The sequence below is a fragment of the Phyllostomus discolor genome, chromosome 14, assembly GCF_004126475.2.
Source record: "Phyllostomus discolor isolate MPI-MPIP mPhyDis1 chromosome 14, mPhyDis1.pri.v3, whole genome shotgun sequence".
Lineage (NCBI taxonomy): Eukaryota > Metazoa > Chordata > Mammalia > Chiroptera > Phyllostomidae > Phyllostomus > Phyllostomus discolor.
The window spans coordinates 25,069,161-25,096,830 of NC_040916.2; the positions used below are offsets into that span (position 1 = coordinate 25,069,161).

Below are 27,670 nucleotides of genomic sequence, written 5' to 3' on the forward strand. Positions count from 1 at the left end.
AGGTTTCTAAGAGGAGCTACTTGAAAAGAAGGGGGTGCTGAAAGGTAACTGCGGGAGTGATGCAGAAGACAAAATAAAGTGAGAGAGAACAAAAAAGGTGATGTTTTTATGTGAAACTACTATTTCTGACAAAATTAACTGCACCCGGTTTTTCTAGAGTTCAGGGTTTCACGTGTAACTTGAAAAAAAGCAGCCCTTCAGAGGCGTGTCACGGCGCCGCCGCGGCAGTCTCTCGGGCACCTCTCACGGCCGCCGCCCGGCCACCGCGCCCCTGGGCCGGAGAGGCCCTTACCTGGGCCTGAGAGGCTGGTCACCGCGGCGCTGGTCAGAGGGAGCACGGGGTTCACGGCGAGGGTGGTGGCCGCGCTGCTGGTCACAAGGCTTGGCGTGGTCGCCACCTAGAGGTGAGAGATGGTAATACGCAAAAGCATTTAAAAATTAAAACCATTTTTTATGTCCACATTGTAGACTTCCTTTGCCTATAAACACTTTTAAAAACTGGCAATATGTTGAGAGGTCGCTTCCCTGATGGCACACGGCTTTGCCAGGTTTTAGGAGGAAACGATTTAAAAATCTCTCAATTTTAATACTGCTGACGCCAGTGTAACCTAAGCCAGTAAGAAATGTTACGCTAATTGTCACCTTAACCTAAACAAGGGAAGTAGTCTGCAGACCGGCGAATCTCAGCTCCTTGTTTTGTTTCATTCTGGACTCGGGGATGGGGGCAAGACCGTCCTTTTTTTTGGTCTTGATGAAACGATGGTTATGGAGCGAACGTGAAACAACTTGTTAAAAACCGACCGTCTCTCTCTGAAGTCACATGAAGTGTGTCTACAGGGTTGCGAGAGACGCCGTCCTCGCTCTAGCACAGACGGGCCCCAGACACACTGCGCAGAGCGAGGCAGCGCCTGCAACCCCGGCCCCTCACCGCCACCTCAGCTGCCCGGCGGCCGCAGCCTGCCCTCCGGCCCCCGTGCGCTCGCGCTGGGACCCGAGTCTGAAAAGCCTCCCACTGCAGAGTGACACGCAAACGAGAAAAAGCTAGAGCACAAGGAGGGGTCAGGGGCGTGCCCTCGGAGGGAGCCCCCACTGCTGGGGACTTGGTCCGAAGTGTGGAGTCACCTTTATGTCACCCTAAAGGTCAAGGGCGTCACACGGGCACCCCGTGTCCCTTCGGTCCAGGAAGACGGCCCTGAGATTCTGAACAGTGAGGCCCTGAGTGCACGGCCAGGGGTCCGAGAGAGAAGACCGAGGGGACCCTTCCAACCCCAGGGCAGAGCTCCCCCTGGACGGAGGCCCCGGGCCCTGGCCGTCCCTCCGTCGGGCGAGTGTGAGTCACTGCACTGGCATCAGAACGCAGCCCGAGCCCAGAGCAGCGAGCGGTCCCTCGCACAGCGCCCAGCAGCGGTACACGCCCACGGGGGGGCGGCTGACGAGCTGCACCGGAGAAGGCAGCAGCGGAGCACCCGCGGGATGCGGCGGCCGGGGACCGCCCCCTCTAGAAAGCCCAGGTCGCTGAGTGCTTGGCCGAACAGCGTGAGGCTCCGCTGCTGGGCTAACACCTAAAACACCAGCACTCACATGCCCCCGCGGCGTGGAGAGAGGCACCACATGCTCTGTGACGGACGCCACGGAGCGGGCAGGCCGCCCGTGAAACCGGGAGTGCGCCCCGCGCCCGGCTCACCAGTGAGGTCGGGCTGGGGAAAACCGCCTTGATGGGCGAGCTGCTGGTCCCGCCGCTGCTGGGCGGGTTGATCCGCTTCTCCTTCTGGCGGCGGTTGCAGAACCACACGCGGATCACCTCCTTCTCCATGTTGAGCTGCTCAGCGATCATGGTGATCTCCTCCGAGGTAGGCTTCTGATTCTGCAAAGGAAGGCTCCTTTGGACCCCCCTGGGAGCCCCGGTCGGGCCCCGCCACCAGACCGCCAGCGAACAAACACGTGTTCACTGCGGTCACTCCCGGTAACTCAGAGTAAGCTGTTCCTGAACCTTTTAAGGGCGATTACTCTCGACTACAGTGAAGGGCCCCTGCAGCCTGCTGTGTCGGCAGGAGGCTCAGGGCTTTCTGGGGCCTAGTGCCGCGACCTCGGCTGGGCCACGGTGGGCAGGCGGGCAGCCTGGGGTGTGACCGGCGGTGTCTCCCAGGGAGAGGGGCCGCAGACTGAGGACTCAGGGGCTGGCCAGTGGCACACACCACAGGCTCCTGACTCAGCGCTCCTCCCCTGCGCTCAAGCCTCCCAGGACCAGAGTCAAAACCGTGCTGGAAACTTTGGCTGCACTCCCTGGTACGAAAAAAGCCAATGTCTGCAGAATTGGCTTGAGCGACAGCCTGACGTCCAAAGCCCTCGGGGCCCTGGCCCCAAAGTGCCGTGGTGAGCACAGGCGCCGGAACGTGGTCAGACGGAGCCACCGCGTTCGCCCTGGGAACCTCTGCGCTCTCGCCGCCTGTCCTGGGAGCGCCTGCGAGCCCGGCAGCAGCCGCCTGTCACGCGGAGGGCCCCAGGGACGCGAGCCTGCTCTCTCCTGAGCCCGGGGCACCCTCGTCCTATCGGCGTGTCTCCTCTCCCCCAGCAGCCCACGCGCGCCAGGGCTGGGGCGGGCGGCGCTAGCGCTGACACCACACTGAGAGTCCCACGCCCACGAGAAGGGGAACCCCCGCTGACCTCCAGGAAACTCTTCTCTAAGGCCACACGGATGTTGGTCTCTATGCTGGTGCGTTTCTTCCTCCGGCGGTTCAAGCCCTCGATGCCCTGCCCCGGAGAATTCAGGGCGCTGGGGCTGGAGAGGGCGGAATCGGACGAGAGGTTCTCTGGGAGAAAGCAGAGAAAAGGGCAGTCGGGGGGCTGAGCGCACGCCTCACGCGTGTCACGCACACGCCAACCCAACGACAATGGAGCTGAGCCAGCCGTGTCCAGCTGCAGGCCGGCGGGCAAAGGCGCTCACGGCCTGCGAGAAGACACAGCTGTGCCCAGGCCCCTCTGCTGCTCTGGCGGGCACCTGCCCCGCCCCCCCCCCCGAAGGCAGGACGGACCCTCTCTGCTCTGCGGCTCGGCTCGACCTCTGCTGAGTTCTGCTCTCCTGTTTCAGTTCTGCGTGCTCATTTATTTACTTACTTACTTATTAGATCTAGAGATCAAAGAAAGCTTGTTGGAAATTACTGAACATTTACTATTTATCTTGCCAACGACCTCTCATTTTATTAGTCAAATCTAGGGCATCGCCTCTCTATACACCAGCCAGTGAAACACTCCTGAGCCCCTGGGAGCTGGAGCCAGGCTCGGTCGCGCAGTAGTAGAGCGGCTCTGGGCCTCTCGGGGCCAGCTCCGGGCGGCCTTCCGCTCCGTGGGAGTGGGAGGGGGGCAGAGCAGCACTCTCACCAGGGAGCTCAGTGAGGTCTCAGAGCCACGGACCCAGACTGTCCCTGCGTGGGGGCTACACGGAGGTCTTTTCCAAACACCTAGTGTGTCCAGAGCTACATGAGAGTCGGCGTCTGGGGTTTCCATGCTTCCTTACAGTGCTCACAGCCTGTGGCTCTGTGCCTCAAACTCCAGATTTTCCAAAGAGAAACCTCAGCACAAAACACGCAAGTTAAAACCAGCCCTGGCAAATGTGGCTCGGTGGTTTGAGTGCCAGCTTGAGAACCAAAGGGTTCCTGGTTCGATCCCCAGTCAGGCCACAGGCCTGGGTTGCAGGCCAGGTCCCCAGGTGGGGCGCACAACAGGCAACCGCACATTGATGTCTCCCTCTCTTTCCGCTCTAAGAATGAATAAATAAAATCTTTAAAAAAGAAACAAAAAAACTAGCTACTCAACTTCATGTGCATGAAATATGTGGTCATTTTTAGAAACAAGCAGAAATATTCTCAAGAACACATTTATTGTAATTCATTGAGGAAAAATCAATAAACTTGTTTTTCAAGTTTATCTAAATGCACAGGCCTCCTCTCCTCCTCATCCCGCCATCCACAGCCCTGGCTCACACGCGAGAACTGCTCCGAGGCTGGCAGCTGTTGGTGACCGCGGGCACTGCAACCGCCGCACAAACGAACCAGCGCTCCGATGTATGGAGCATCGTCGGCACGGCTCTCCCCGAGACAGAGACGCCCCAGACCGCGGGCCGCGCCTCACCTGCGTCATTGAGCCACTTCTCCAGCAGGGGCTTCAACTTGCACATGTTCTTAAAGCTGAGGTTCAAGGCTTCGAAGCGAGAGATGGTGGTCTGGCTGAAGTCGTTCCCGTACAGTTTGCCCATCGCGAGCCCAACGTCGCCCTGCACCGGGACACAGAGCGGGGGGGGGGACACGGGAGGAGGGGTCAGCTCACTGACGCCTCCGGATGGGGACCCCCGCTGACCCCCCTGCAGGCTCCCACAGTGACACCCGCCCGAGTGGCTCACCGCAGCCAGGGAGGACGTCAGCCCCGATCCTAGCGACAATCCAAACCGCCCCGGACTCTCTCCGGGTTGAACCTCTTCTCGCCGCCTCGTGCGACGGCCAAGACGATCAAATACTTGTGCTAAGTCTCCAAAGGCGGCGCTGATGTTCTAACAAGCTCCCTAACTGATGTAACCACCGTGACTTGGTAATCTGTAGACTCAGTTTACCTGTCTCACCTGCAGGGTTAACAGACGAAACTGCCTACCTAACTTCAGATGTTCCTGCACTGGCCAGACTTCCCATAAATCACTTTAAAACCTAGAAATGACGCCTAGTTCTTTTTTCCCCTGTAAAGTATTTCTGGGAGCATTGAAAAAATCTATTTTCCACCCTTAGTTTGGATTTCAAAGTTGGTTACAAAAAACAGGTATTCTAAAGACTACTTTTATAACTGTTATGGAGATAGAAATTCACAGTAGAGAAGTTTGACCCATTTAGTCAGACCCTCACGAGCACGGAAACTCAGCCACCTCACAGCGCCGGAACAATGGTACCCTGAATATATTACAAAGACGCCTTTCCCCATAAGCTATAACCTTTGAATGTACACAGTGCTTTGCTTCCAGCCGAATCTCTCGTTAAAGCTGGGAAAAGCCACACCTTCACGGTTATTTTTTGCACAGGTAACAGAAGCTCCCGGAGTTTAAATGAGCCACCCTCTGGCTCCCACCAGGTGCGTGACAGGTCGGGAGGCGGCGTCTCCGGTCCAGAGTGCCGTGGTGCTGACTCCGCCGCGGGACGGCCCACCCGGAGGTGCTGCCAGCTCTCACTGTGACGGGGCTGTCCCCGGCCCCTGGTTCCCCGAAAGCCGTCTTTTGGACACTACACTGCGTATTAGCACCTGTGCTGTGGTAGTCAGGGAAAGGAAGGACATTTTAACTCCATTTCCTTACTGGGAAGCAACTTCTGACAGAGTTTCCCAGAGGAGAACCGGTGGAACGGAGCACACCAGACCCTCCCCGATCTGCGGCCCGGGCCTTCCCGCAGGACGGCCGCCGGCCACAGGTGGGTTTGCAGGGCCCCGGACTCAGATCAAGCACAGGAAGTGCCTCGTGGACAGCGGCTGTCCTGCGGACGACACACCCGTGGGGCGGGCCGCTCCCGCTCCCACCGGCACGCGCGGCTCCCTGGCGGCTGCCAGCACACGGTCTCTGGGCAGAGGCGGACGCTGGGGGTTTCCGTCCGGTTACAGAGAAGCCGCAGGCCCAGGAGAGTGGGCGGGGCATGAGCGCACCTCCTCCCTCCGGCACCGAGTGTCTGGGCGCGGACTCGGGCGAGTGCGCGCCGGTGCCCGCCCTGCGCCCGGCTCCAGACCACGCGCGTGCCTCACAGACAGCCGTGTCCCGTCCCGCTGTTGCCACGGGGCCTCTGGAACGCGGGGTCAGCCCGACCCCGCAGTTCTCCAGCGCGGGGCCCGCTCCAGCGCCCGGGACGGCCAGGGGCGTCTCCCACGCCGCAGCTCACCTTCCCAGCTCACCGGGAACCCCCACGAACGCCCACAACGTCTTTCCACGAACAGCAGCGGGACTGACGAGCAAACGAGGGCTAAAAGGCCTGTTCAAAAACCCCATCGTAGTGACAACAGACAAGCCTTAAGCTGGTGGCCACGCCATCAACTAAGTAAAACCGTGGTGACGAATGACCACTCCACCTGCACAAGGTCTGCAGCCCCGTCTCACTGCACGTTCAGATCACCCAGCTGAACAAGCAGGGAGCGGGGAGGGGCGCGGGGTCGCCCGAGCTCCGGAGCCCCCCGCCCCCGTCCGCAGCAGCAGCAGCAGCAGCAGCGTGTGAGTGGCCGGCCCACACCTCCTCGGAACTACGTCGTATGTGCTGGTGCGCTTTAAGCAGCAAAAGGAAAAGGGACAGAAGACCAGGGCTGGCCAACGAGGAGGGGTCCCATGGGCCACGGCGTCGCCAGGGGCCTCCGGAGCAGGTGATGGCGCCCACAGCGGCCCTTCTGTGGCCAGCGGGGCAGCCAGAAAACACCCAGCAACCTGGGCGTTTACTCGGGGAATAGGGACTTCCTGTTTCCCCTAGTAGCGTGCACGCTGCGTGTGCCCAGCCCACACGCGCAGAGCCCGGGAAACAGCTGCTGCTGTGGCGAAGCCCTCTCAGACGGGCGGACGGTCCTGCCGAGCCACAGGACAAAACCAGGGAGCAGAACAGCAGCCCACAGGGAAGCGCTCTCACGAGAGACGGGCGGACGGACACAACACCGGCCATGCGCTGGGTCAGGCACCGCAGGAAGGCAGACCACTACCGGGGAAACGAGCAGGAGTTTTAAAAGCCTTAACTCCCTGGGCACATCGCTCGGCAACAGTCTCCTAGGGAACGCGCGGGCATGCCGTGCTAACAGCTTCACCCACGCACAGAGAACCTCGCCGACCCGCCACTTAACTTAAGCTCATTCACGAGAGCCGACCCGTCTCGCTGTGTCTTCGCTTTCGTTTTGAGAGTGAGCCAGCTTGTTAGATGTTTCCATCTTCCTCAACTGTAATTTGTTTCTTCATAGCTAAAATGCCTCACAAATATGTAACTGCACTCTACCTACAGTTGTATCTATCTAAGAAATCGTTTCATGTTCCTAGTATGTAATTCGTTTCTCTGAGCAAAAATGAACTACCTAAGAAACAGAAGGAGTAAGCAGTCCGTTCCCAGCAACACCCAGCGCACGTCCGGGGGGGCAGCCCCGGTTCCCGACGCCCCAGGCGGGCGCCCCCCCACCCCGCAGCACGGAGCAGGTGGGCGGTGCTCGGGGACGGCTAAGTTTCCGGCAGCGACTGCGCCCTCTGGCTTCTCCTGATCCCACAGCAACACCCGGCCCGAGTCACACTTCGGTCGCTTTTTCGCCTGCTGGTCTTCTATCATCTCATGTAAACACTCAGTCTCCTGCTCCCGCCTCAGAAGTGTTATTTGTGACAGGTTAACCAACGAGCGACTGGGTCAGTGGCGGGGCTGCACACGGAGACTCCTGTTTGAATCACTTTGAAAACCCTCTGTTAAATGACACTAACAACGTTAATTTGGGTTTTTCATCTCCAGATTGTCATGCCATTAATTAGTTTCCGTTTGGGCTTACTGTGTGCACGTGTCTGCCTGTGTGCGTGTGCGTCTCCGCCCACCCTCCGCTCCCACGCGAGACCCTGCCCCCTGGGGTGCCTCTCGGCCTCACCCGCACGCAGTGAGGTCAGACCCGGACGTCCTCCCAGGGACGGAGCCCTGGGCAGGGTCCCATCGACCCCTGACGCAGCCTCTCCGACCCGCACCGACTTGCTGGTACGGGGCGACCTCAGAGGCCCGTGTTCCGGGAGAGGGCGGAACGGCTTTCCCCTGACTTGAGCCGCAGACCTGCAGCCGAGCGGACCCGCTGCCCCGTTCGCACGCGTGCAGGAGGAAATCGCAGCCCGCCAGACACGCGGGGCCGAGGAGGGAAACCCGAGGTGAGGTGGGCTCGTCCTACCTGAGTGAATCCCAGTTTGATCCGTCTTTGCTTGAAGGTCTTGGCAAACTGCTCGAGCTCCTCAAGGTCACTGGGCTCCTCCAAGCTGGGAGTGTCGATGCGCTTTGGTGTCGCCTGGCTCTGTGGAAGTGTCTGAATCGGGGTTGCGGCTATTGTGCGTGTCGGGGTTGCTGGCTGTTGGGGGGGGTCAGAACAGACACAAAGAAAGGGGTTTCGGTTGCGGCTGGAACGTGCACAGGTGCCAGCCGAGGGCACCAGCTGCAGCAGGGGAGGCCCCTGAGGACCCCGGACCACAGGGACGCCCAGAGTCACACTCGTCGAGGAAGGCAGACGGTACAATTGCGTCCGCTACAGTCACAGGTAAGGCTCGAGTGCCAGCATGCATGAGGAACTCGACTACCCAGAATGAAACCAGCATATTCAGGTTTTCAAATGGTCTAAATACACGTACTTTATGCCTTTTAATAGACTTGCTGTCATGTTTTTTAAAGATTTAATTCATTTTTAGAGACAGGACGAAGAAAGAGAGAGAGAGAACCATCCATGTGTGGTTGCCTCTCGTGCGTCCCCTGCTGGGAACCTGGCCCACAGCCCAGGCACGTGCCCTGAGTGGGAATCGAACCAGCAACCCTTTGGTTCGCAGGCCGAGTCCACTGAGCCACACCAGCCAGGGCTCAGTCTTGGTGATATTTTCGAAGGCTGACGGGGAAGTGCTATCATAATTTACTGGACAATTCCTTCACTGCCCCCCACTGTCTGTCTTCGCGGACACAGGCACACCGCAAGGGGCAAGGCTGTGTGTGCGGCCCCTCTGCACCCTGGGCTTGGTTCTTCGAGACGCGGCCGCGCCGCACCCCCGCAGCGGGCGAGGGCAGAGCGGAGGCAGGCTGGCGCCCTCTGACCCACGGCGCGCACCGCCACAGCTTCCCGAACAGCCGCCGCTCTGGGAGGCGACGGTCTTCACCATCCCCCTTGCTCCCAGCTCTCCTCTGACCCCGAGTCGCAGCTTCCCCAAGTGTGGATTTTCACCGGCATCTCCTTTGGGGGGAGTTAGTTTCACATCTGAACCCATTTATATACTCATGACATTCTCATTTTTATCCTTCAAGAGCTCATCAAATGTTAATTCTGTGTTGTATCAATGCAAATTTCTCCAATCTGCTTTCCCCTTTTACTTTTCAACGTGTTAAGTTATCAAAACAAAAAAGGTAAACTTTTTTCCTTTCTAATACCATGATTCAAATCTGGAAAAACTTTCACTTATTTCTAACTGGGATAAAATTTCTTCTAAATGTTTAACTGTTGGAACCCACCTAAAGCTTATTTGGAGACATGAGATGTCCTTACTGAGCAAACACAGTCCCTGAGCAGACGCCCTACTGAGTGTCACTCGTGTCACTAGCGTCGGCATCTCGATGGCTCTGCTGCCCTTTCCAGGCACAGTCGCCGGGTGGGCGGCCACAGGCCCCGGGGCACACACCAAGTCCGGGGCCACGTGCTCCCGCAGGCCGGACGAGTCACACGCCCTTGCTCAGCCCTCGCCTCATGAGTCACACGCTCTCCCCAGCGCAGCCAGCCGGCCCGGAAAACCACGCGGCAGGGTCCCGCAGGCCTGCAGGGGTTGGCCCCATCCCCCTGCGTCGGCACCCAACGCCAGTGACTTCAACCTGGCCGTCCCGCGTGGGCCCCAAGCAGCACGCAAGCACCGCATCAGACACCCCTGCAGCTGTGCGTCTCCCGGTCTCAGCGGTCAGACTGTTCCCCCAGTTCCAGGCTTGCGGACTGGGACAAAAAAGGGCTGAAAACCGCTTGGGTCCGTTTAGGCGGGGTGGTTACAGATGGCTCCCCGGCTGCAGAAGCCCAAGGCCAGGCGGGCCCAGACCAGCAGACGCCAGAGTGGAGCTTATGGGTGGGCACGATGTACCCAACTGCCACCGCGGGCAGAGCACACGCGCCAGGAGGGAGCCGCTCGTGTGGGCTCTTCTCAGAACTCCAGCCCTTTCCCACTCAGGACACCCACGGTGACACACGCCGTTTAAAAGCGTGCAGCCTGAAGTGTTTTGACGACTGCGTAACTACTGTCACAGCCGGAATCCAGGAGGCTCCCATCCCCCAGGGCGCCCAGCGCCCGTCCGCCCGACCTGAGCCCCAGCCCCGGCGGCCCTGACAGGCCCTGGCCCACACACACCATCCTGCAGCGGGCAGTCTTGTGTGTTCGGCTTCGGGCTCCCGCACGATGCTTCTGAAACCCACCCGCGGTGCTGGCTGCAACCAGGCGCGCCTCTTGCTGCTGCTGCGCGTCACGCGGCTGTGCCAAGCGCTCTGTTCTCTACTCACCCGCGGACGGGCATTGCCAGTGTGGAGTGACCATGAATAAAACTGCCACAAACATTCATATACAAGGTTTGATGGACACAGGTGATTTCATTCCCAGGAGCAGAACTGCTGGGTCAGAAGGTACATGGATACTGAACTTGATAAGAAACCGCCAAGCTGCCCTGGCTGGTGTGGCTCAGCGGATTGAGTGCCAGGCTGCAAACCAGAGGGTCGCTGGCTCAATTCCCAGTCAGGGCACACGCCTGGGTTGTGGGCCAGGTCCCCAGTAGGGGGCGCGTGAGATGCAACCACACCTTTCTTTCCCTCTTTCTCCCTCCTTTTCCTTCTCTCTAACGATAAATAAATTAAAAAAAAAGAAAAGAAACCAACCAACCAACCCTGCTTTCCACAGCATCCGTGACATTCTGCAGCCCTCCCCACCGGCAGCATGAGAGCTTTAGCTGCTTTAGCTCCCTGCCGACCTCGCTGCCGTCGCAGTCTTCCCCGCTCCGCCCGTTCTGACAGGCGTGTGGTGTCGTCCGCACTCCCCTGGCGACTGATGACTGGGCGCCCTTTCAAATGGGCATTCATGCACCTTCTTTACCAGGGTTATTTTAATTAGGATGCTGTGGGGTTCGTCAATGTGTGTTTAACTGAACAAAGCCCAAAAGCCCCCGAGGACCACGGCCCGTGGGGACGTGGCGCCGGGAGCAGCTGACCTGGGAGGTGAGCGCGAGGCCGGGCTGCGACTGCAGGAGGTTGGCTTGGCTTTGCTGAGGTAGTTGCGTTAAAAGGTTTTGCGCTTGCAGGAGACCTGTTAAAACACAACACGTTACGCTACAAACATCAAGGACTACTTTGAACATATGGTTTAAAAAAAAATTAAGATAGTGAAATGGAAATTTCCAGCAGACCCCCTGGTAGTCTTACTGGCCTTAAAACTCTCGATGTCTTGCTTGCCCAAAGTCCACCCCGTTAACATGACCTAGGCAGCCAGACAGACGCGCTGGACTGAGACTGCCAGGCCCCTGGTGTGACCTGAATGACCCCTGCCTGGCCGCCTCTTTGCTTCGGGGAGGAGCGCAGGGCAGTGAAGGGGCCCCTGGACGTGCCCGAGGGCTCCCCGTAGGTGGAGCAGGCAGGCGCTCCTACAGCAGAGACCCTGGAGCGGACCCTCGAGAAAGAAGGCTACAGGACAGACGACAAGGGTCGGAGAGAAGCACTCGTGTCCCTTGGGTGGAAGCCTTGCCACCCTGCCACGCTCTCCACCCACTCCATTACCTAGCTTCACAGGCACGAGCGAACCTCATTGCTGACACTGCTAAAAGGCCGCGAAGACGGCTTTTACAGTTCGCAAAATGCACACAACTTCTAACGCGCGGCCCTCTCCTTCTCAAAGCAAACGGCCGTTGGAACCGTCCCGCTCAGCGCTCGGCCCACACCCTCGGACACACGCCGTGGGGAGCTGGGCGGTTGCTCCGCTCGGGCTGAGCAAGCTCACTCGGACGTGCGGCCCGACCCCGGTCCCTCCTCGGTGATTGAAGAGACGAGTGGCTGCGAGGGACCGCCTTCCTGCCGCGGCGTGCAGGGCTGAATACTCGCTTTTAACACGGACACCGAGTGTGGCGGCCGGCCAGGTGCGGCAGAAACACTGCCCCCACGGCCGGCGCGGGCCGGCACGGGCTCACCTTGCTGGCCCTGGGGCGTCTGGGAGATGATGAACTGTGCGGGCTGCAGGTTGGTGGTCGGGTGCACCAGCACGAACTGCTGCAGGTTGAGGTTCTGCTGCTGGAGCTGCTGGAGCTGCTGCAGGTCCTGCAACACGAGAGTCACGGCGGGGGTTGGAGACGCAGAGAGGCGCGCTCGCCTGGGCAGAGGGCTCCCCGGGCCGAGGGCTCCTGGCCAGAGGCTCGCTGTCCTATCCCGACAGGGCGGAGCCCTGCTCGTGCAACCCGGGGCCACCCCGGTGCGGCCCACAGAGCGGCCACACCCCGGGGCCCACGAGGGCTGTTTTTGTTGGCGTGTGGTGTGTCGTGACTTACGCTGAACCTGATTTCCAAGTTACTTAAAGTTCCCACAGAGTAAATGGCTCGAACTGTGCGTTTTAATGCGTAGAGACCAATATGGGTTTTAACAATCAAGTGAGAAAAGAATGTTGAGTTTTTAAATCATTGACCGATTTTCCTCTGAAGTAAAAATTGAGAGTGCTCTCTGAATTTGCATAAATTTAAAAATCCATAACGATTAATGAACTTTGGTACCAGCCTACTGAACTGAACTGAGAAACCGGTGTAAAAATTTCAGCTATCCACATGAAATCTGACCCAGAGCCTGCCAGCACTCCCTTACACCCGCCTAGACTTAAAGCTGTCGGTGAGCGTCCGCTTGTCTCGCTGAAGCGGTGCCGGCGCAGGGCTGCCCGCGCTCCCTCGGGGACGAGCGCGGTGGCCGCGTGAAGACGCCGCCTGGATAAAGCCCGTCTGGGGCAGTCATGGCGACTGCTCCGACATCCACTCCTCATTCCCCTGGTCGGTGGCTTCCTCCTGGCGTCACACTGGGGCCCCCGTCCGAGGCCGCCCGGGGGGCGAGCGCCACGGTCCGGCCCGAGGCTCGTAACAGCGCCCCCGGGCTTACTGACGTGACTGCCCACGCTCTCCTCCGTCCTTGAAGCGAAGGTCGCGCTCACCTTCCTCCCTGCTTGTACTGCCCGTGTCTCTTACATCAACTTTTATTATTTCTCGCTACTTCGCCCTAAAATGTGAAAAACGAAAGCAAACGACACCCTCACGCAGTTCTGCACCCAGCTCGCCGCTCAGCCACAGGGACGGCCCGCTGGGGCTCACGTGGCGGCCGCCTGCCCCGCGGGCACGCGAGAGCACCCAAGGTTGCCGTAACGAGCTAATTAAAACCGCTACGGCGATGCCCCGCTTCAGAAATACACCAGCTAATTATTCAAGAATCGTCACTTAATATGAACAGCTGCTCAAATAATCACTTATGTGTTTGTAATGCCACAACTCAAATAAGCAGACAAATGTATCATCTCTGGCCCAGTGGCAGGAGGGAAGGCCACCACTCCCCTCAGCGGTCGGGAGCCCCGCAGGCCCACAAGGGCCCACGCAGTGTTCGGAGAGGGGGTCTGCTGTGCTACGGAGGCGGGGCTGCCCTCCGGCGCCCCGAGGCCGGCCGCCCGGCCGGGGGGCCCCACTCACCTGTGCGATCTGAATGGGCTGCGACAGGGGGATCTGCGTCATGGGCGTGGCGGCGGAGGCGGAGATGCTGGCCCCCGCGGCGCCGTGCTGCTGGCTGGCGGAGTGCTGCTGCACGGCGGCGGCCAGCAGCTGGGCCTGGGCCTGGGCCTGCTGCAGCAGCAGCTGTTGCTGGGCCGGCGTCAGAGCGAGCTGGACGAAACCAGGACAGACGGTTGGAGGGGCTGCGGAGAGGGGCCCCCGGAGCAAGCCCATGGCTCCAAACTGGGAAACCCAAGAGCCTGAGGCCTCAGCCCCCGACCTCCCGGGACGTGCCCGAGGCTGCAGCGGTCAGCAGAGATCGAGCCACCGTTACTACGGGGCACTTAGGGGAAAAGGGTGACCCACTCTGGACGTAACACTCTAGCTTGTCCAGAGCCCAAGGTTCAGGCAAAAAAGCAATTAACTGGTAGGCAAGAAGGAAAAAAAGAATCACTGCGGACAGGATATGAAAAGAAACCGACACCCAACAGAAGAGCAGGTGACCAGCCGGACGGATGAGGACCGAGGGTGCGGGATCTGCCCGCGGGAAGGGCTGACAAGGCCCAGCTGGTCCCCATCGCAGGAGTCACGCCACGTCCCCACATGCCCATTAGGTCGGGAGAAGCGAGTGAAGGACACGCCCTCCGCTTGTTTCCTTCCCACGTCCCCGAGCTCCCTCCCCAACGGTCTTTCTGCGGCTGAAAGCAGTGGGTCTCGGCGACTTCACCTCCCCTTTCCGACGCATTATCTCTGAGAAACAGGCGGTGACAGCCGCTCTCTCCATATGCAAATGGGCCCCCCTAACGCCCAGGTTTAACAGAGGTTCCGGCACATAAGCCTGGACTCCCAAGCGTGTCTCACGCTACTCCAGACACGCGTCACCCAGACACAGCCAGACTCCGGCCGGCAGTGACACGGGAGATGCATTCAGAGCAGATTTAAACCGGCTCTCCTAATGTCCCCCACTTCAGGTCACTTCAAGCACACGTCAAGTGACCGGCGTGTTCCCCCTCCCTCTCCCTCCCTCTGGGGGGTGCGCTCTGCCCCAGCGGGGTGGGGGGCGCCCCATCTGAGGAGCGAGTCCCGCGGTCAGCGGCTCCCCCCCCCTCCGGTCCTGCGCAGCCTGTGCCTTCGAGACAGAATCAGAATCAAGCTGTTCAAAACTCAGCACCCTTCGAGATATGTTTACAGAGACTTCACACAGTATACAAACATGTATTAGTCTCCGCTAATGGGAGTCTGTGAACAATTTTGGAATAATACTTAAAAGAGCCTCCCACCGCCAAGTGAAAGTGAGGCTATACAACAAACTTGTGGGTCGATGTGAAACTGAGTAGTACGTAAGTCTCCCTTGCCACTCCCCAGACCCCCTCCCCAAACGATAACTCAACAGAGGAACTTTCAGCCCTGGGAAATACTTTAAATGGTGCCTTAGAGTAAAGACGGTTGAGAAGTTCAAAGCTGGAGATGCCGGCACAAGCCGACTCGGGGCCGGTCCAAGGACACGGCCCCCACCAAGGGCCAGCGCCAGGGCCGCCCGGGGGCTGGCGCGCCCCCGCCCTCACTCTCCGCGCCAACGCTGCGGCCCGGGCGCCTCCACTGTGCGGAGTTCCAGGCCAGGGGGACACTAGTCGGCCCAGACGGCGAAGTGCGGAGCCCAAATCTGAGAGGAGAGGTTTCATTTTAGAGCACCGCACAGCAACTGAACACATTGTCCTTTTGCAGGCTCTAATCTGGTCTTGAACCTCGGCTCCACAGTGATGTCGTAACCCAAACTGACCGCTACAATCCCATCCATGCAGGAGTCTCAACCACAGGATAGCGACTTCCCTGCATGACAAAACCACAGTTGAAACACGGCTTAAAAAAAGCCCTTTGTTTCCCCAAAGCATCTGCACTTGGAAGGAAAGACACCCTGAAAACTAAAGAAAATCCCCTTCTCAGAGCCGCCTCCAGTACAGGAAGTTCCCGGACGCTGTGCGCATGCCAGGCGCAGCCGTGACCGCCTACCTGCCGGACCCGGCCGGTCCCGAGGGAAAGGGGGACGGCGGCAGCGCGGCGCTCTCAGGGACACTCACCCCGGTGATCTGCCCTCCGGCCAGCATGAGCTGGGTCTGCGGGAGGGCTGCCGGCACCGACGGCTGCGGGGAGGGCTGGCTGGGCTGCTGGGCGTCCCCCGTCTCCTCGCTGGATTTAGACTGAAGGGAGCAAAGAGATTCCAGGTCGGGCATCACAAGCAGCGTGATCAGCAGTACCCCATCGTGCAAGAACTGCTTAGTCCATGACCTCAGTCCTGAGTTTCCGGCTTTGCTCTTTTCCTTTCTTATAAATCCTCATACTTTCCTAATTTTACACACTAAGTTTTTAGATTTTTTTTTGTTCCACTGCCAGCAAAACTGCAATTATAATTTTTAACAACAGAAAATAACTTGTCCTCCACAAAGCACGGAACTCGCCCACAGCCTCCCCTCTGGAACAGGGCGGCGAGAGCTCGTCTCTGACCCTCCGAGTCCGGGCCCCCGCGGCCCGGCCCCGGCCTGCGTTGGGCGGGGGGCCTGAGACTCGCCGCCACCGCCTCCCCGAGGGACCACGGCCCAAGAAGCTCCTCCGCCACCATTTAAACAGGCGCGACTCTGGCGTGGCGGCCAGGTAGCGCACAGGCAAGGGGGGCCGTGCGACCGCTGCGGGCGGGGTGGGGGGACTCGCTCCTGGAAGGCCGCCCGGAGAAAGTCCCCTGGTAATCGGCGCCGGTGGTGCGGAGCACCGAGATTCTGCGCAGACCCGCATGTTTCCCACCACCTGTTTGGGGCTGCAGCACAGCTAATTAACACGGGGCTCTGATTAATCCTGCCCGTCAGTGAGAGATAATTACAGAGCAGGACCGTAAACACTCGGCACTGGAGACACGGCCTGTTTGCCAACATCCCTCTATGGGACGAGAGTTCACCATGGCAACCGAGACAACTTCCCGCCTCCTCCCCCTCAGAAAGGAAGGTCACATCATCCCCTTTCCTTTCCCCTCCTCGCTCCCATGTGTTGTTACTGGGTCCGTGTGCCACCGGGCCTCACGGGACGCTCAGCCCAAGGCCTTCCGTCGCTGGCAACCCTGAAGTCAGTCTCCCAGAATGCTGTTTCCCTCTCGACCTCCGGTGACCCACACCCGTCACTGACAGGACGCGGCAGGTCCGAGGAAACACTGAGGAGCCAGGCCTACGCCTGGGCGGGGCCCGCTCTGCCACACGGCGCACGGCGGCAGCGGAGCCGGACTGGCGCTGCCGGACCCCGTGCCCGTCCGACGCCGCCCTCTCCACCCACGGGCCCGCACACCGGGCTCACGGTGAGCCCGAGAGCCGGGACAGTTCAGGGCAGAGAGCCGCCCTCGGGAGCCCCGAACTCTCCCGCTGAAGTGCAGGAAGAACACGCGGGCTCTGGGCGGCGACGTGGCCCGCCAAGGCCGCGCAGCTGGCAGCCGGCGCCGAGCAGGACCCCGCCCCTCGGCCCCGCCCCGCGGGGCTCCCCGACACACGGGGACGGTGACGAAGAGACCCGGAAACGGGGGCACTGACGACACCCTCGGCCCCGGACTTGTGCATGGAACCCTGAAAGCAGACTTTTCTCGGTCACCTTCGACCATGCACAGTGGCACGATGTACAATTCATCTTCATCAATGGCAGAGATTATCATTATTTGGATCTTCATGAGAATCAGTGATAAAAAAAGGTAACGCTTGTAAGTGCTTCCTGTTATAAAGCTACTGCATACTCATTACATAAAACTGGGAGAACGCGGGGAGGACAGAAGACTTCCCACCCCGCCTGCCCCGCTCACCTGCACATTTAAGGACTGGGCAGCAGCCTGCAGACCCGTGCCGGCGAGCTGCACCTGCAAGGAAGCACCGGGGGAGTTAGGGCCGACATGTCAACATCGCCCCCAGACTGTCGTCAGCAAGGACCTCAGGAGCCTTAGTGGGGTGTCGCTGAGCCTTAGTGGGGTGTCGCTGAGCCTCTGGGTCTCTCCCCTGGGGCTGGAACTGTGCGGACGGGCGCGGAAGGCGCTGCTCCCACCGCGTCTGGAGGGGCGTCCCGCCCAGCTGGGCCGGCCGTGCCGGGCACCACGCTCGCGTCAGGCGTGCCTTGCGTCTCCACTCCGCTCGTCTGGGGACACGGGGACACTGAAGGCTCAACTCACCCCCCGCGCTGTGTGCAGACACACAGAAGAACAAGCTACTCAGGGACACCGTGTCTCTCATTACGAACCATCACGGTGACCTGCTCGTTCTAACCTCAGATCCCCACACGCGATGCCCGGGTAGCACTCTCACAGGCGCACACACACCTCCATAGCCAAGGCCTGCAGGCACTCACAGTCAGGAAACGCAACGCTGCTGGCTGCAGCGAAGGCTCCGTCCCACACACCACACGGGGGGGGTCTGTCGTATTCAGAGCAGGCACCTCATCGCTCGGGGAGTCCCGCCACGGACGGTCACATCGAATAGGGACACCACCTGACACCATGACAGTGAGAACCAATTCTGGCGAACGTCACCAACGGACACCCTGTCACTGACGGCGCCACACGGGGAGTGACGTGACACTCCCGCGACCGCAGCGACCTCCCCAGAGGCACTCCCCATGAGCGGGGCAGCGGTGACTGTATTCGGAGGCTCCCGGGAGACGAGTGGCCATGAAGCTACCAGCGACGCCGCACGCACCTCTGGTGGGTGCACTAGGAAGAGAGTGGCATCACCTCTGTGGTCGTCCCGGCCGAGTCTCGTCGCGATGAAGCACCAGACAAACCCGGGCTGAGAGACACCTCATGGGATAACCGGTCTGCACCCCCAAACACGCCGATGCCCTGCAGGCCCAGACAGCCCGGGGCAGGCCGGCGATGACTCGGCCGGGGCGGTGTAACGGCGGCTTGAGCCAGGGCGGCGGCAGCAGTGGGAGCGGCACACCGTCCACGGCGTGTCCTGGAACGGCCAGGACACGGGTGGAGGGGAGGAGCCACGAGCTACCCCGAGGCCAACCCTGGCCGACTGGGCACCGCAGCGTCGCTGGCAGGGGGACACGCGCTCCCTTCGGGCCCGGCACAGAGCATCAGCATCTCCTGGCGCTCCACTCTGGGCGGGCGCCCCACTCTGGGCGGGCGTGGGGCTCAGTGCAGGGCGCAGAGCCGAACGGTAACAAGGTGCTATGTCCTTTATTTAAAGCCGGTTGTCCCCAAACAAACTCAAAGACAGGAGCATGGGCTGGGGGTCAGTGGTGGTGACCACCAGTCCTGCGGACATGGAAGTACAACGTTGTACCAGTTTCGCCTCAATTTAAAAAATACCCTGCAGTCCTATTAGTAGATACGAATCCAAAACACAAAACCCCAAACAAAAAATCCAAAGGTTTGTAAAGAACACATTTCAGACACAGGGCGACCGGGAGGGCGGCCAGGAGGGCGGTAAGCTCAAGACCGTTAGCTCAGGAGCAGCCCCGGGCCGAGGGGAGGGCCCAGGCACAGACACGCAGAGGAGGTGCAGCCTCTGGCCCTGACCCGCGACACAGGCCACGCCGGGCACCGGCTGTCGCGTCTGCCCCGCAGTCAGACCGACCCCCCAGCCTGCCCAGTCTGTCACGGCGCGGGGGGGCAAGCTGTGCAGGGCGCAGGCGGCTGATTCACGGAGGGCCCCGACCTGAGCTTGTCGGAGTCGGTCCTCGTGACCGTATCCAGCCCTGCGTCCCCGTCAGGATGACACAGAGGCCGAGTGACACCAGCCCGCCAGGGCACTGTGCAGCCGACTCGGCCATCTGGCCGGGGGCTCAGGCCCGGGCACCACAAGGGCAGCTGGCGTGGTCCATGTGATGGGGAGGGTCTGCGAGGAGAGGCCTGAGGCTTCTGAGCATCCTGCCCTCCGCCCCCCCAGGCTTCCACCCAGAGGCGATGCGACTGAGATTCCCTAGCGACACCCAAGCTACGCCTCTGACCCTGGAACCCTGGGCCACACGCTGCCAGCGTCTCGGGGGAGGGGCCGCGCCCCGAGGTCGCAGGTGCTGGAGGCCACAGCGGGTGGGGGTGGAGCCTCAGACACAGGCACGCGGAGACCGCAGCCCTGCTGGTGACACGCGCCACTCACAGCAAGGAGCCGTGTCCCCACGCAGCGGCGGGGGCGGTCGCTGCACAGCCACCAGAGCTGCAGGACTGTGGACGCGCCGTTCAGAAAAGCACGGCGAGAAGAGAGGAGCGCCAGGTGCGATCACCCCCCTCCCCCGGGGAGGGAGGCCCAGCGTCCCCGCCCCTCGCCCCCCCCCCCCCCCCCCGCAGCAGAACAGCCCCCTACCTGGTGGAGGTGTCCGAAGAAAGCCTGGGCCTGGGCTGTGGAGATCGCGCCTCCGACGGGCACCGGCTGCTTCTGGAAGTCCAGGCCGTTCGTCTGTGTGCCTAGGACACAAGCAGAGGAGCGTACCGACAGGGCTCGGGCGTGCACTCCGCACAAGCCGTTCTCCGGCACCCCGAGGAAGAGGGGCGCGGGGAGAGCCCGGGGAAGGGGCAGACATGTGAGTGACGGGTCACGACCTAGGCGGCGCCGAGAGCTCAGGCGTGGACGCGGTGCATGGGCAAGGGGTCGGACGTGCAAGGCCCGTCGCCCGTGCTGAAGGGAACGGTAGAGACGGGCTCCCAGCGGGCGTCACCCTCGCGGTGTGTGGGCAGAAGGCACCCGGGGGTGGCTCTGACGAGACGAGACGGGCTCCTCCCTGCACTGGTCAGGGACAAGCCGAGGCAGAGGCAGCCGCTTACCCGACAGCCGCCGGGGTGGCACCGGTCCCTTCGGCCCCCGAGCACGGGGCGATGCCCGTAACAGCCAGCAGGGGCTGCGCGGTGCTCCCGGTCTTACGAGTGCTGTGAGACCAGGACCAGCTTATGGGGAGACACGCCGCCCCAAATATTTCCCAAGGCATGTAGCACGTTGTTTTCAAATGGCCACATCCAGCCACTAACTAGAAATGACCAGAATGCTCTCTACTGAGCAAGATGTGACAGGCCACAGCAACCGGCAAGAATCATCAAGACACACGCTCGGGCACTGCCCTTGCATCGCCCGCCGCCGGGACACGCCGTCTGCTCGTCCTCGCCGCCCCACGTGCACGCGCACACGCACAGCAGCGAGGGGCACCGGCTAGGGCCTCGGGGGTATTTCCGAACGGTGGAACCTGTCCACTGTACATCCTAATTTCCAGCAAATGTCTCCCTGTTCCTTGAGATAACTGTAAGAGGGGTGTGTGTGTGTGTGTTTCGCCTCCTTAAAACCTCTGAGTGATTGTTCTTTCAGGGTGCCCCCCTAAAGGTTCCGTGAGCAGGAGGCCGCAGAGCTGCCCAGACGCGTGCAGCTGAGACGCTGCCCGCTGTGTCGGGCAGTGACGGCGAGTACGGGCTGGGCCTACATCTGGAGCGTCCAGGGTCACGCGCAGAAGGCACACACTAGGGAAGTGCCACCCTCTTCAGGCCGCGCACTTTGTCACCCGCTCCGGCCTCTGCCCCCGCCCCCGTGCAGGAATCACGACTCAGGTTCGGTCGCAGCACTACCCGCAGCTGCTGAGCCATGGAAGCGCCCGAGTGCCCACCACTAGACGAGCGGACAGAACGACTGTGGGACTTGCACACAGTGGAGCACTGCTCCGCCACAAAAAGGGAGCCTCACCCTCTGCGACAGCACGGACGGACCTGGAGAGCATCATGCCGAGTGAAACAAGCCAGCCAGAGAAAGACACACGCCACGTGACCTCAGTCACACGTGGCACCGACTGAGCAAGCGGAACGAACGGGAGGACTGGAGACAGACTCGGAGACGGGGAGCAGGCGGGCAGCGTGGGGAGGGGCCGGGGGGGGGGGGGGGCCGGAGCGAAAAGGAGAAAGGGCTCAGGGACGCACCCGGGCGGTGACTGCCGGGGGCAGGAGGTGTGAGGGGACTGAATGGTAACAAAAAAACATAATAAAAGGAAGTTAGTTAAAAAATAGAAGGTAAAGCCACTGGAAAACAAAACAACGAACAAGACTGGCCGCGTCAGAGAGGCACGCCCCAGGCCTGACAGCGGGGCAAGGAGGCCGAGGCAGACGCGGCCTGGGAAGGCGAGACCGGCCCTGGGGGCGGGCACGCTGCCGGCTGCGGCGTCCTCCAGGACCGCGCGCTGCACGACCAGGAGCCTAGGGCGAGTGCGCACGCCGGTTCCACCTGCACGTTCCCACGGAAAGGGCAACGAGCCCCTACCTACAGACCACAAAGCACCCAATAACGCGAGACCGACAGAGGCTGCCCGAGCCCGCGGGGCCAGGAGAACGCCCCCGACGGCCGCGGAGGGGAAGGGGCGTGAGATGCAAAGGCAGGTCTTCTTCTAAGAAAGCGACGAGGCTCCGTCAGGGGTGAGGGGCAGAAGGAGGCAGATGCAACACAGAAGTCGGTCTTACAGAACAGACCTGGACCGGCTGGGGGCAGGGGGGCAGAGGAGCAGGGAGCAGGGACACGCACGCACGCCTGAGCGTGAGGACCACGGGGGGCGGGGGGGGACGGGGGTGTCGGCAGCCAGGGCCAGACGTGTGCCCGGGGAACAAGGGCCCACCCACCTGAAGCCGCGGGGCGACCCACAGGGTGGGGGGAGGGTGAGGGGGACGAGGGGGGGGTCGAGCGGCACAGAGAGTTCAGACACACACGCAGGAAGTGGCCCCGAGGCGTTCACCAAGGGCGGGGCCAGAGCTACAGCCGCCTCGAACGCGTTGCTAGGACGGCGTCGCTCGGGGAACCTCGGAGATCTCGCACCCGGCTCCGGACCTCGCCAGTGAGGAAGCGGACTCGGGGACCCTAAGTGTGCTGCTCGGGATGTCACAGCTGGGTGGTGGAGGGCCAAGGCATGGAGTGGGTTCCCTGGCCCTGGCTAGTCACTCCCGAGAGGCGACGGTCCGAGTCGGGAGAGCAGGAGTGGCTATGGAGTGAGACCAGACACAGAGAAGGGGGTGGAAGAGGCCAGGGGCACCTGCCGGCACCGGGGCGGGGGTGGGGGGGGGCGCCCCGAAGCCGGCCGTGGGGCCGTGGGAGGGCAGCCTGGCACCGTCTGCGTGCAGAGAGGGGGAGCGGAGGGGGAGGCTCACCCAGACAGACCAGAGGAAAGGGCCGGAAACAGGGAAGACAACAAAACCCACGCTGGGGTGGGCAAACGGAGGGTTCCAGATGTGAGTACGCGGAACAGAGTTTACACTCGTATTATTACTTATTAACTATTGCATTTATTTGTATCGCAGCCGTAACCGCGACAGAAACACCAGCTGGGTTCTTTCTGCAGCACCATACAGAGCTCTGCCGAGAGGAGACGAGAAGGGGGAGGGGGAGGGGAGCCAGGGCGCCGCTGAGGCTGACGGGACGGCGGCACGGGCAGACGCCGCCGGCGCTGGGGGGGACGGCTGCAGACCGACGCCTTCACGCCGGTCACACAGGAAGTGGGTGCGGACGGCTCCAGAAAAGAGATGCATCGAGACCGACCCAAGAAGAAACAGATAATCCCAAGAGGCTCATAGCATTTGAAGGCATTAAATTAGCAAATAAAAATACCCACCTGCCAAATGAAAGCCTAGACAATTTTCCTGTTTGCTTCCAAAAATCTAAGGAAAAACACATCCAATCTTACACAGCCTTTCCAGAGTTGGAGGAGAGGGAAATACTTCCCAATTCATTTTATGAGGCCAGCAAAACCTTGACACTAAAACCTGACAAAGGCAAGTATAAAACTTACACATGTCACATGAAGGAAATACTTTCAGGACCAAGGAAAGCAGAAAGAAAGTCCTTATTCTAAAACTTGAACGTCACATGAACAACTCTGTCGGCAAGAAGAACTCCCAGCAAACAGTCCCGCTGCCCCTCGCCCAGGCAAACACTGCCTCCCCGGCTTCCCCTTGAAGGCGCAAGCCGGCCAGGTGGCGGCAGCTTCCCACCTGCTTCAGAAACACGAGGAAGCCCCTGGAAGCTGCAGTGAAACCCCTAACCCTCTGGTGTTGCCCGGTGCCAGGGCCCCTGGCTTAGATCAGGACCCTCTGCCACAACCCCGCCCGCACTGCTCACGTGCCCGAGCGGCCCTCCTTGTGGCACCCGGCCCCTCCGCGCCCTTCCCCAACCCCACAAGGACACCCCGACGCTCTCTGTCCCTAACCCTGTCTGGAGTGCGTCCTCCTGCCTGGAGATGTGCTCATCGGCACGTGTTATCTGCACCTATCTTCACTCCTCCCCTCACCCCCCCCTTGAAGGGCGAGGGCCCCTTCTGCTCCACATTGCCTCATCTCCCCCCCCCCCCCCCAGTGCCCGGAGTGCGCAGCTGTTCCTCCCTGGGGGCTTTCACTCCCCCTCTTTGCTGCTCCCTTCCCCCTCGTACCTTCCCCTTAGTTCACAGTATTGCCAGTACCAAGCCTTTTCAGCGTTGGGTCACTTTCACGGATACTCCAAATCTGGGCAGTGCATCGTTACTATGTATCGTTACTATGTACCCCCCCTCACAACCGCCGTGCATCGTTACTATGTATCGTTACTATGTACCCCCCTCTCACAACCACCGTGCATCGTTACTATGTACCCCCTCTCACCACCACCGTGCATCGTTACTATGTATCCCCCCTCACAACCACCGTGCATCGTTACTATGTACCCCCTCTCACACCCACCGTGCATCGTTACTATGTACCCCTCTCTCACAACCACCGTGCATCGTTACTATGTACCCCCTCTCACACCCGCAGTGCATCGTTACTATGTACCCCCTCTCACAACCACCGTGCATCGTTACTATGTACCCCCTCTCACCACCACCGTGCATCGTTACTATGTATCCCCCCCTCACAACCGCCGTGCATCGTTACTATGTACCCTCCTCTCACACCCGCAGTGCATCGTTACTATGTACCCCCTCTCACACCCGCAGTGCATCGTTACTATGTACCCCCTCTCACAACCACCGTGCATCGTTACTATGTACCCCCTCTCACAACCGCCGTGCATCGTTACTATGTACCCCCTCTCACAACCACCGTGCATCGTTACTATGTACCCCCTCTCACAACCACCGTGCATCGTTACTATGTACCCCCCCTCACAACCACCGTGCATCGTTACTATGTACCCCCCTCTCACAACCGCCGTGCATCGTTACTATGTACCCCCTCTCACAACCACCGTGCATCGTTACTATGTACCCCCTCTCACAACCACCGTGCATCGTTACTATGTACCCCTCTCTCACAACCACCGTGCATCGTTACTATGTACCCCTCTCTCACACCCGCAGTGCATCGTTACTATGTACCCCCTCTCTCACAACCACCGTGCATCGTTACTATGTACCCCCTCTCACACCCGCAGTGCATCGTTACTATGTACCCCCCCTCACAACCACCGTGCATCGTTACTATGTACCCCCCCTCACAACCACCGTGCATCGTTACTATGTACCCCCTCTCACAACCACCGTGCATCGTTACTATGTACCCCCTCTCACACCCGCAGTGCATCGTTACTATGTACCCCCCCTCACAACCACCGTGCATCGTTACTATGTACCCCCTCTCACAACCACCGTGCATCGTTACTATGTACCCCTCTCTCACAACCACCGTGCATCGTTACTATGTACCCCCTCTCACACCCGCAGTGCATCGTTACTATGTACCCCCTCTCACAACCACCGTGCATCGTTACTATGTACCCCCTCTCACAACCACCGTGCATCGTTACTATGTACCCCTCTCTCACAACCACCGTGCATCGTTACTATGTACCCCTCTCTCACACCCGCAGTGCATCGTTACTATGTACCCCCTCTCACACCCGCAGTGCATCGTTACTATGTACCCCCTCTCACAACCACCGTGCATCGTTACTATGTACCCCCTCTCACAACCACCGTGCATCGTTACTATGTACCCCCTCTCACACCCGCAGTGCATCGTTACTATGTACCCCCTCTCACACCCGCAGTGCATCGTTACTATGTACCCCCTCTCACACCCGCAGTGCATCGTTACTATGTACCCCTCTCTCACACCCGCAGTGCATCGTTACTATGTACCCCCCCTCACAACCACCGTGCATCGTTACTATGTACCCCCCCTCACAACCACCGTGCATCGTTACTATGTACCCCCCCCTCACAACCACCGTGCATCGTTACTATGTACCCCCTCTCACAACCACCGTGCATCGTTACTATGTACCCCCTCTCACAACCACCGTGCATCGTTACTATGTACCCCCCCTCACAACCACCGTGCATCGTTACTATGTACCCCCCCTCACAACCACCGTGCATCGTTACTATGTACCCCCTCTCACAACCACCGTGCATCGTTACTATGTACCCCCCCTCACAACCACCGTGCATCGTTACTATGTACCCCCTCTCACAACCACCGTGCATCGTTACTATGTACCCCCCCTCACAACCGCCGTGCATCGTTACTATGTATCGTTACTATGTACCCCCCTCTCACAACCACCGTGCATCGTTACTATGTACCCCCTCTCACCACCACCGTGCATCGTTACTATGTATCCCCCCCTCACAACCACCGTGCATCGTTACTATGTACCCCCTCTCACACCCGCAGTGCATCGTTACTATGTACCCCCTCTCACAACCACCGTGCATCGTTACTATGTACCCCCTCTCACAACCGCCGTGCATCGTTACTATGTACCCCCTCTCACAACCACCGTGCATCGTTACTATGTACCCCCTCTCACAACCACCGTGCATCGTTACTATGTACCCCCCCTCACAACCACCGTGCATCGTTACTATGTACCCCCCTCTCACAACCGCCGTGCATCGTTACTATGTACCCCCTCTCACAACCACCGTGCATCGTTACTATGTACCCCCTCTCACAACCACCGTGCATCGTTACTATGTACCCCTCTCTCACAACCACCGTGCATCGTTACTATGTACCCCCTCTCACACCCGCAGTGCATCGTTACTATGTACCCCCTCTCACACCCGCAGTGCATCGTTACTATGTACCCCCTCTCACACCCGCAGTGCATCGTTACTATGTACCCCCTCTCACAACCACCGTGCATCGTTACTATGTACCCCCCCTCACAACCACCGTGCATCGTTACTATGTACCCCCCCTCACAACCACCGTGCATCGTTACTATGTACCCCCCCTCACAACCACCGTGCATCGTTACTATGTACCCCCTCTCACAACCACCGTGCATCGTTACTATGTACCCCCTCTCACAACCACCGTGCATCGTTACTATGTACCCCCCCTCACAACCACCGTGCATCGTTACTATGTACCCCCCCTCACAACCACCGTGCATCGTTACTATGTACCCCCTCTCACAACCACCGTGCATCGTTACTATGTACCCCCCCTCACAACCACCGTGCATCGTTACTATGTACACCCCTCTCACAACCACCGTGCATCGTTACTATGTACCCCTCTCTCACAACCACCGTGCATCGTTACTATGTACCCCCTCTCACAACCACCGTGCATCGTTACTATGTACCCCTCTCTCACAACCACCGTGCATCGTTACTATGTACCCCCCCTCACAACCACCGTGCATCGTTACTATGTACCCCCCCTCACAACCACCGTGCATCGTTACTATGTACCCCCCCCTCACAACCACCGTGCATCGTTACTATGTACCCCCCCCTCACAACCACCGTGCATCGTTACTATGTACCCCTCTCTCACAACCACCGTGCATCGTTACTATGTACCCCCTCTCACACCCGCAGTGCATCGTTACTATGTACCCCCTCTCACAACCACCGTGCATCGTTACTATGTACCCCCTCTCACAACCACCGTGCATCGTTACTATGTACCCCCTCTCACAACCACCGTGCATCGTTACTATGTACCCCCCCTCACAACCACCGTGCATCGTTACTATGTACCCCCCCTCACAACCACCGTGCATCGTTACTATGTACCCCCTCTCACACCCGCAGTGCATCGTTACTATGTACCCCTCTCTCACAACCACCGTGCATCGTTACTATGTACCCCCTCTCACAACCACCGTGCATCGTTACTATGTACCCCCTCTCACACCCGCAGTGCATCGTTACTATGTACCCCCTCTCACACCCGCAGTGCATCGTTACTATGTACCCCTCTCTCACACCCGCAGTGCATCGTTACTATGTACCCCTCTCTCACACCCGCAGTGCAT

The 27,670-nt window shown here is 60.0% G+C and overlaps 1 protein-coding gene across 3 annotated transcripts in view; it reads right to left on the reverse strand.

Moving 5' to 3' along the window:
• The window catches only part of POU2F1 (POU class 2 homeobox 1), a 97,619-nt gene that overhangs the window by 4,272 nt on the left and 65,677 nt on the right, over positions 1 to 27,670 (reverse strand). For 2 of the 3 annotated variants that reach the window (XM_036015114.1, XM_028530684.2), the window contains exons 3-13: positions 19,772 to 19,872; positions 17,275 to 17,328; positions 15,524 to 15,643; positions 13,428 to 13,616; positions 11,904 to 12,030; positions 10,935 to 11,029; positions 7,900 to 8,073; positions 4,129 to 4,270; positions 2,665 to 2,810; positions 1,685 to 1,864; positions 293 to 398 (exon numbers count right to left, since the gene is read on the reverse strand). In XM_036015114.1, the coding sequence (XP_035871007.1) occupies positions 293 to 398; positions 1,685 to 1,864; positions 2,665 to 2,810; positions 4,129 to 4,270; positions 7,900 to 8,073; positions 10,935 to 11,029; positions 11,904 to 12,030; positions 13,428 to 13,616; positions 15,524 to 15,643; positions 17,275 to 17,328; positions 19,772 to 19,872 (1,434 nt within the window). The remainder of the gene's footprint in view (positions 1 to 292; positions 399 to 1,684; positions 1,865 to 2,664; positions 2,811 to 4,128; positions 4,271 to 7,899; positions 8,074 to 10,934; positions 11,030 to 11,903; positions 12,031 to 13,427; positions 13,617 to 15,523; positions 15,644 to 17,274; positions 17,329 to 19,771; positions 19,873 to 27,670) is intronic. The other variant, XM_036015115.1, reaches the window with a different exon arrangement.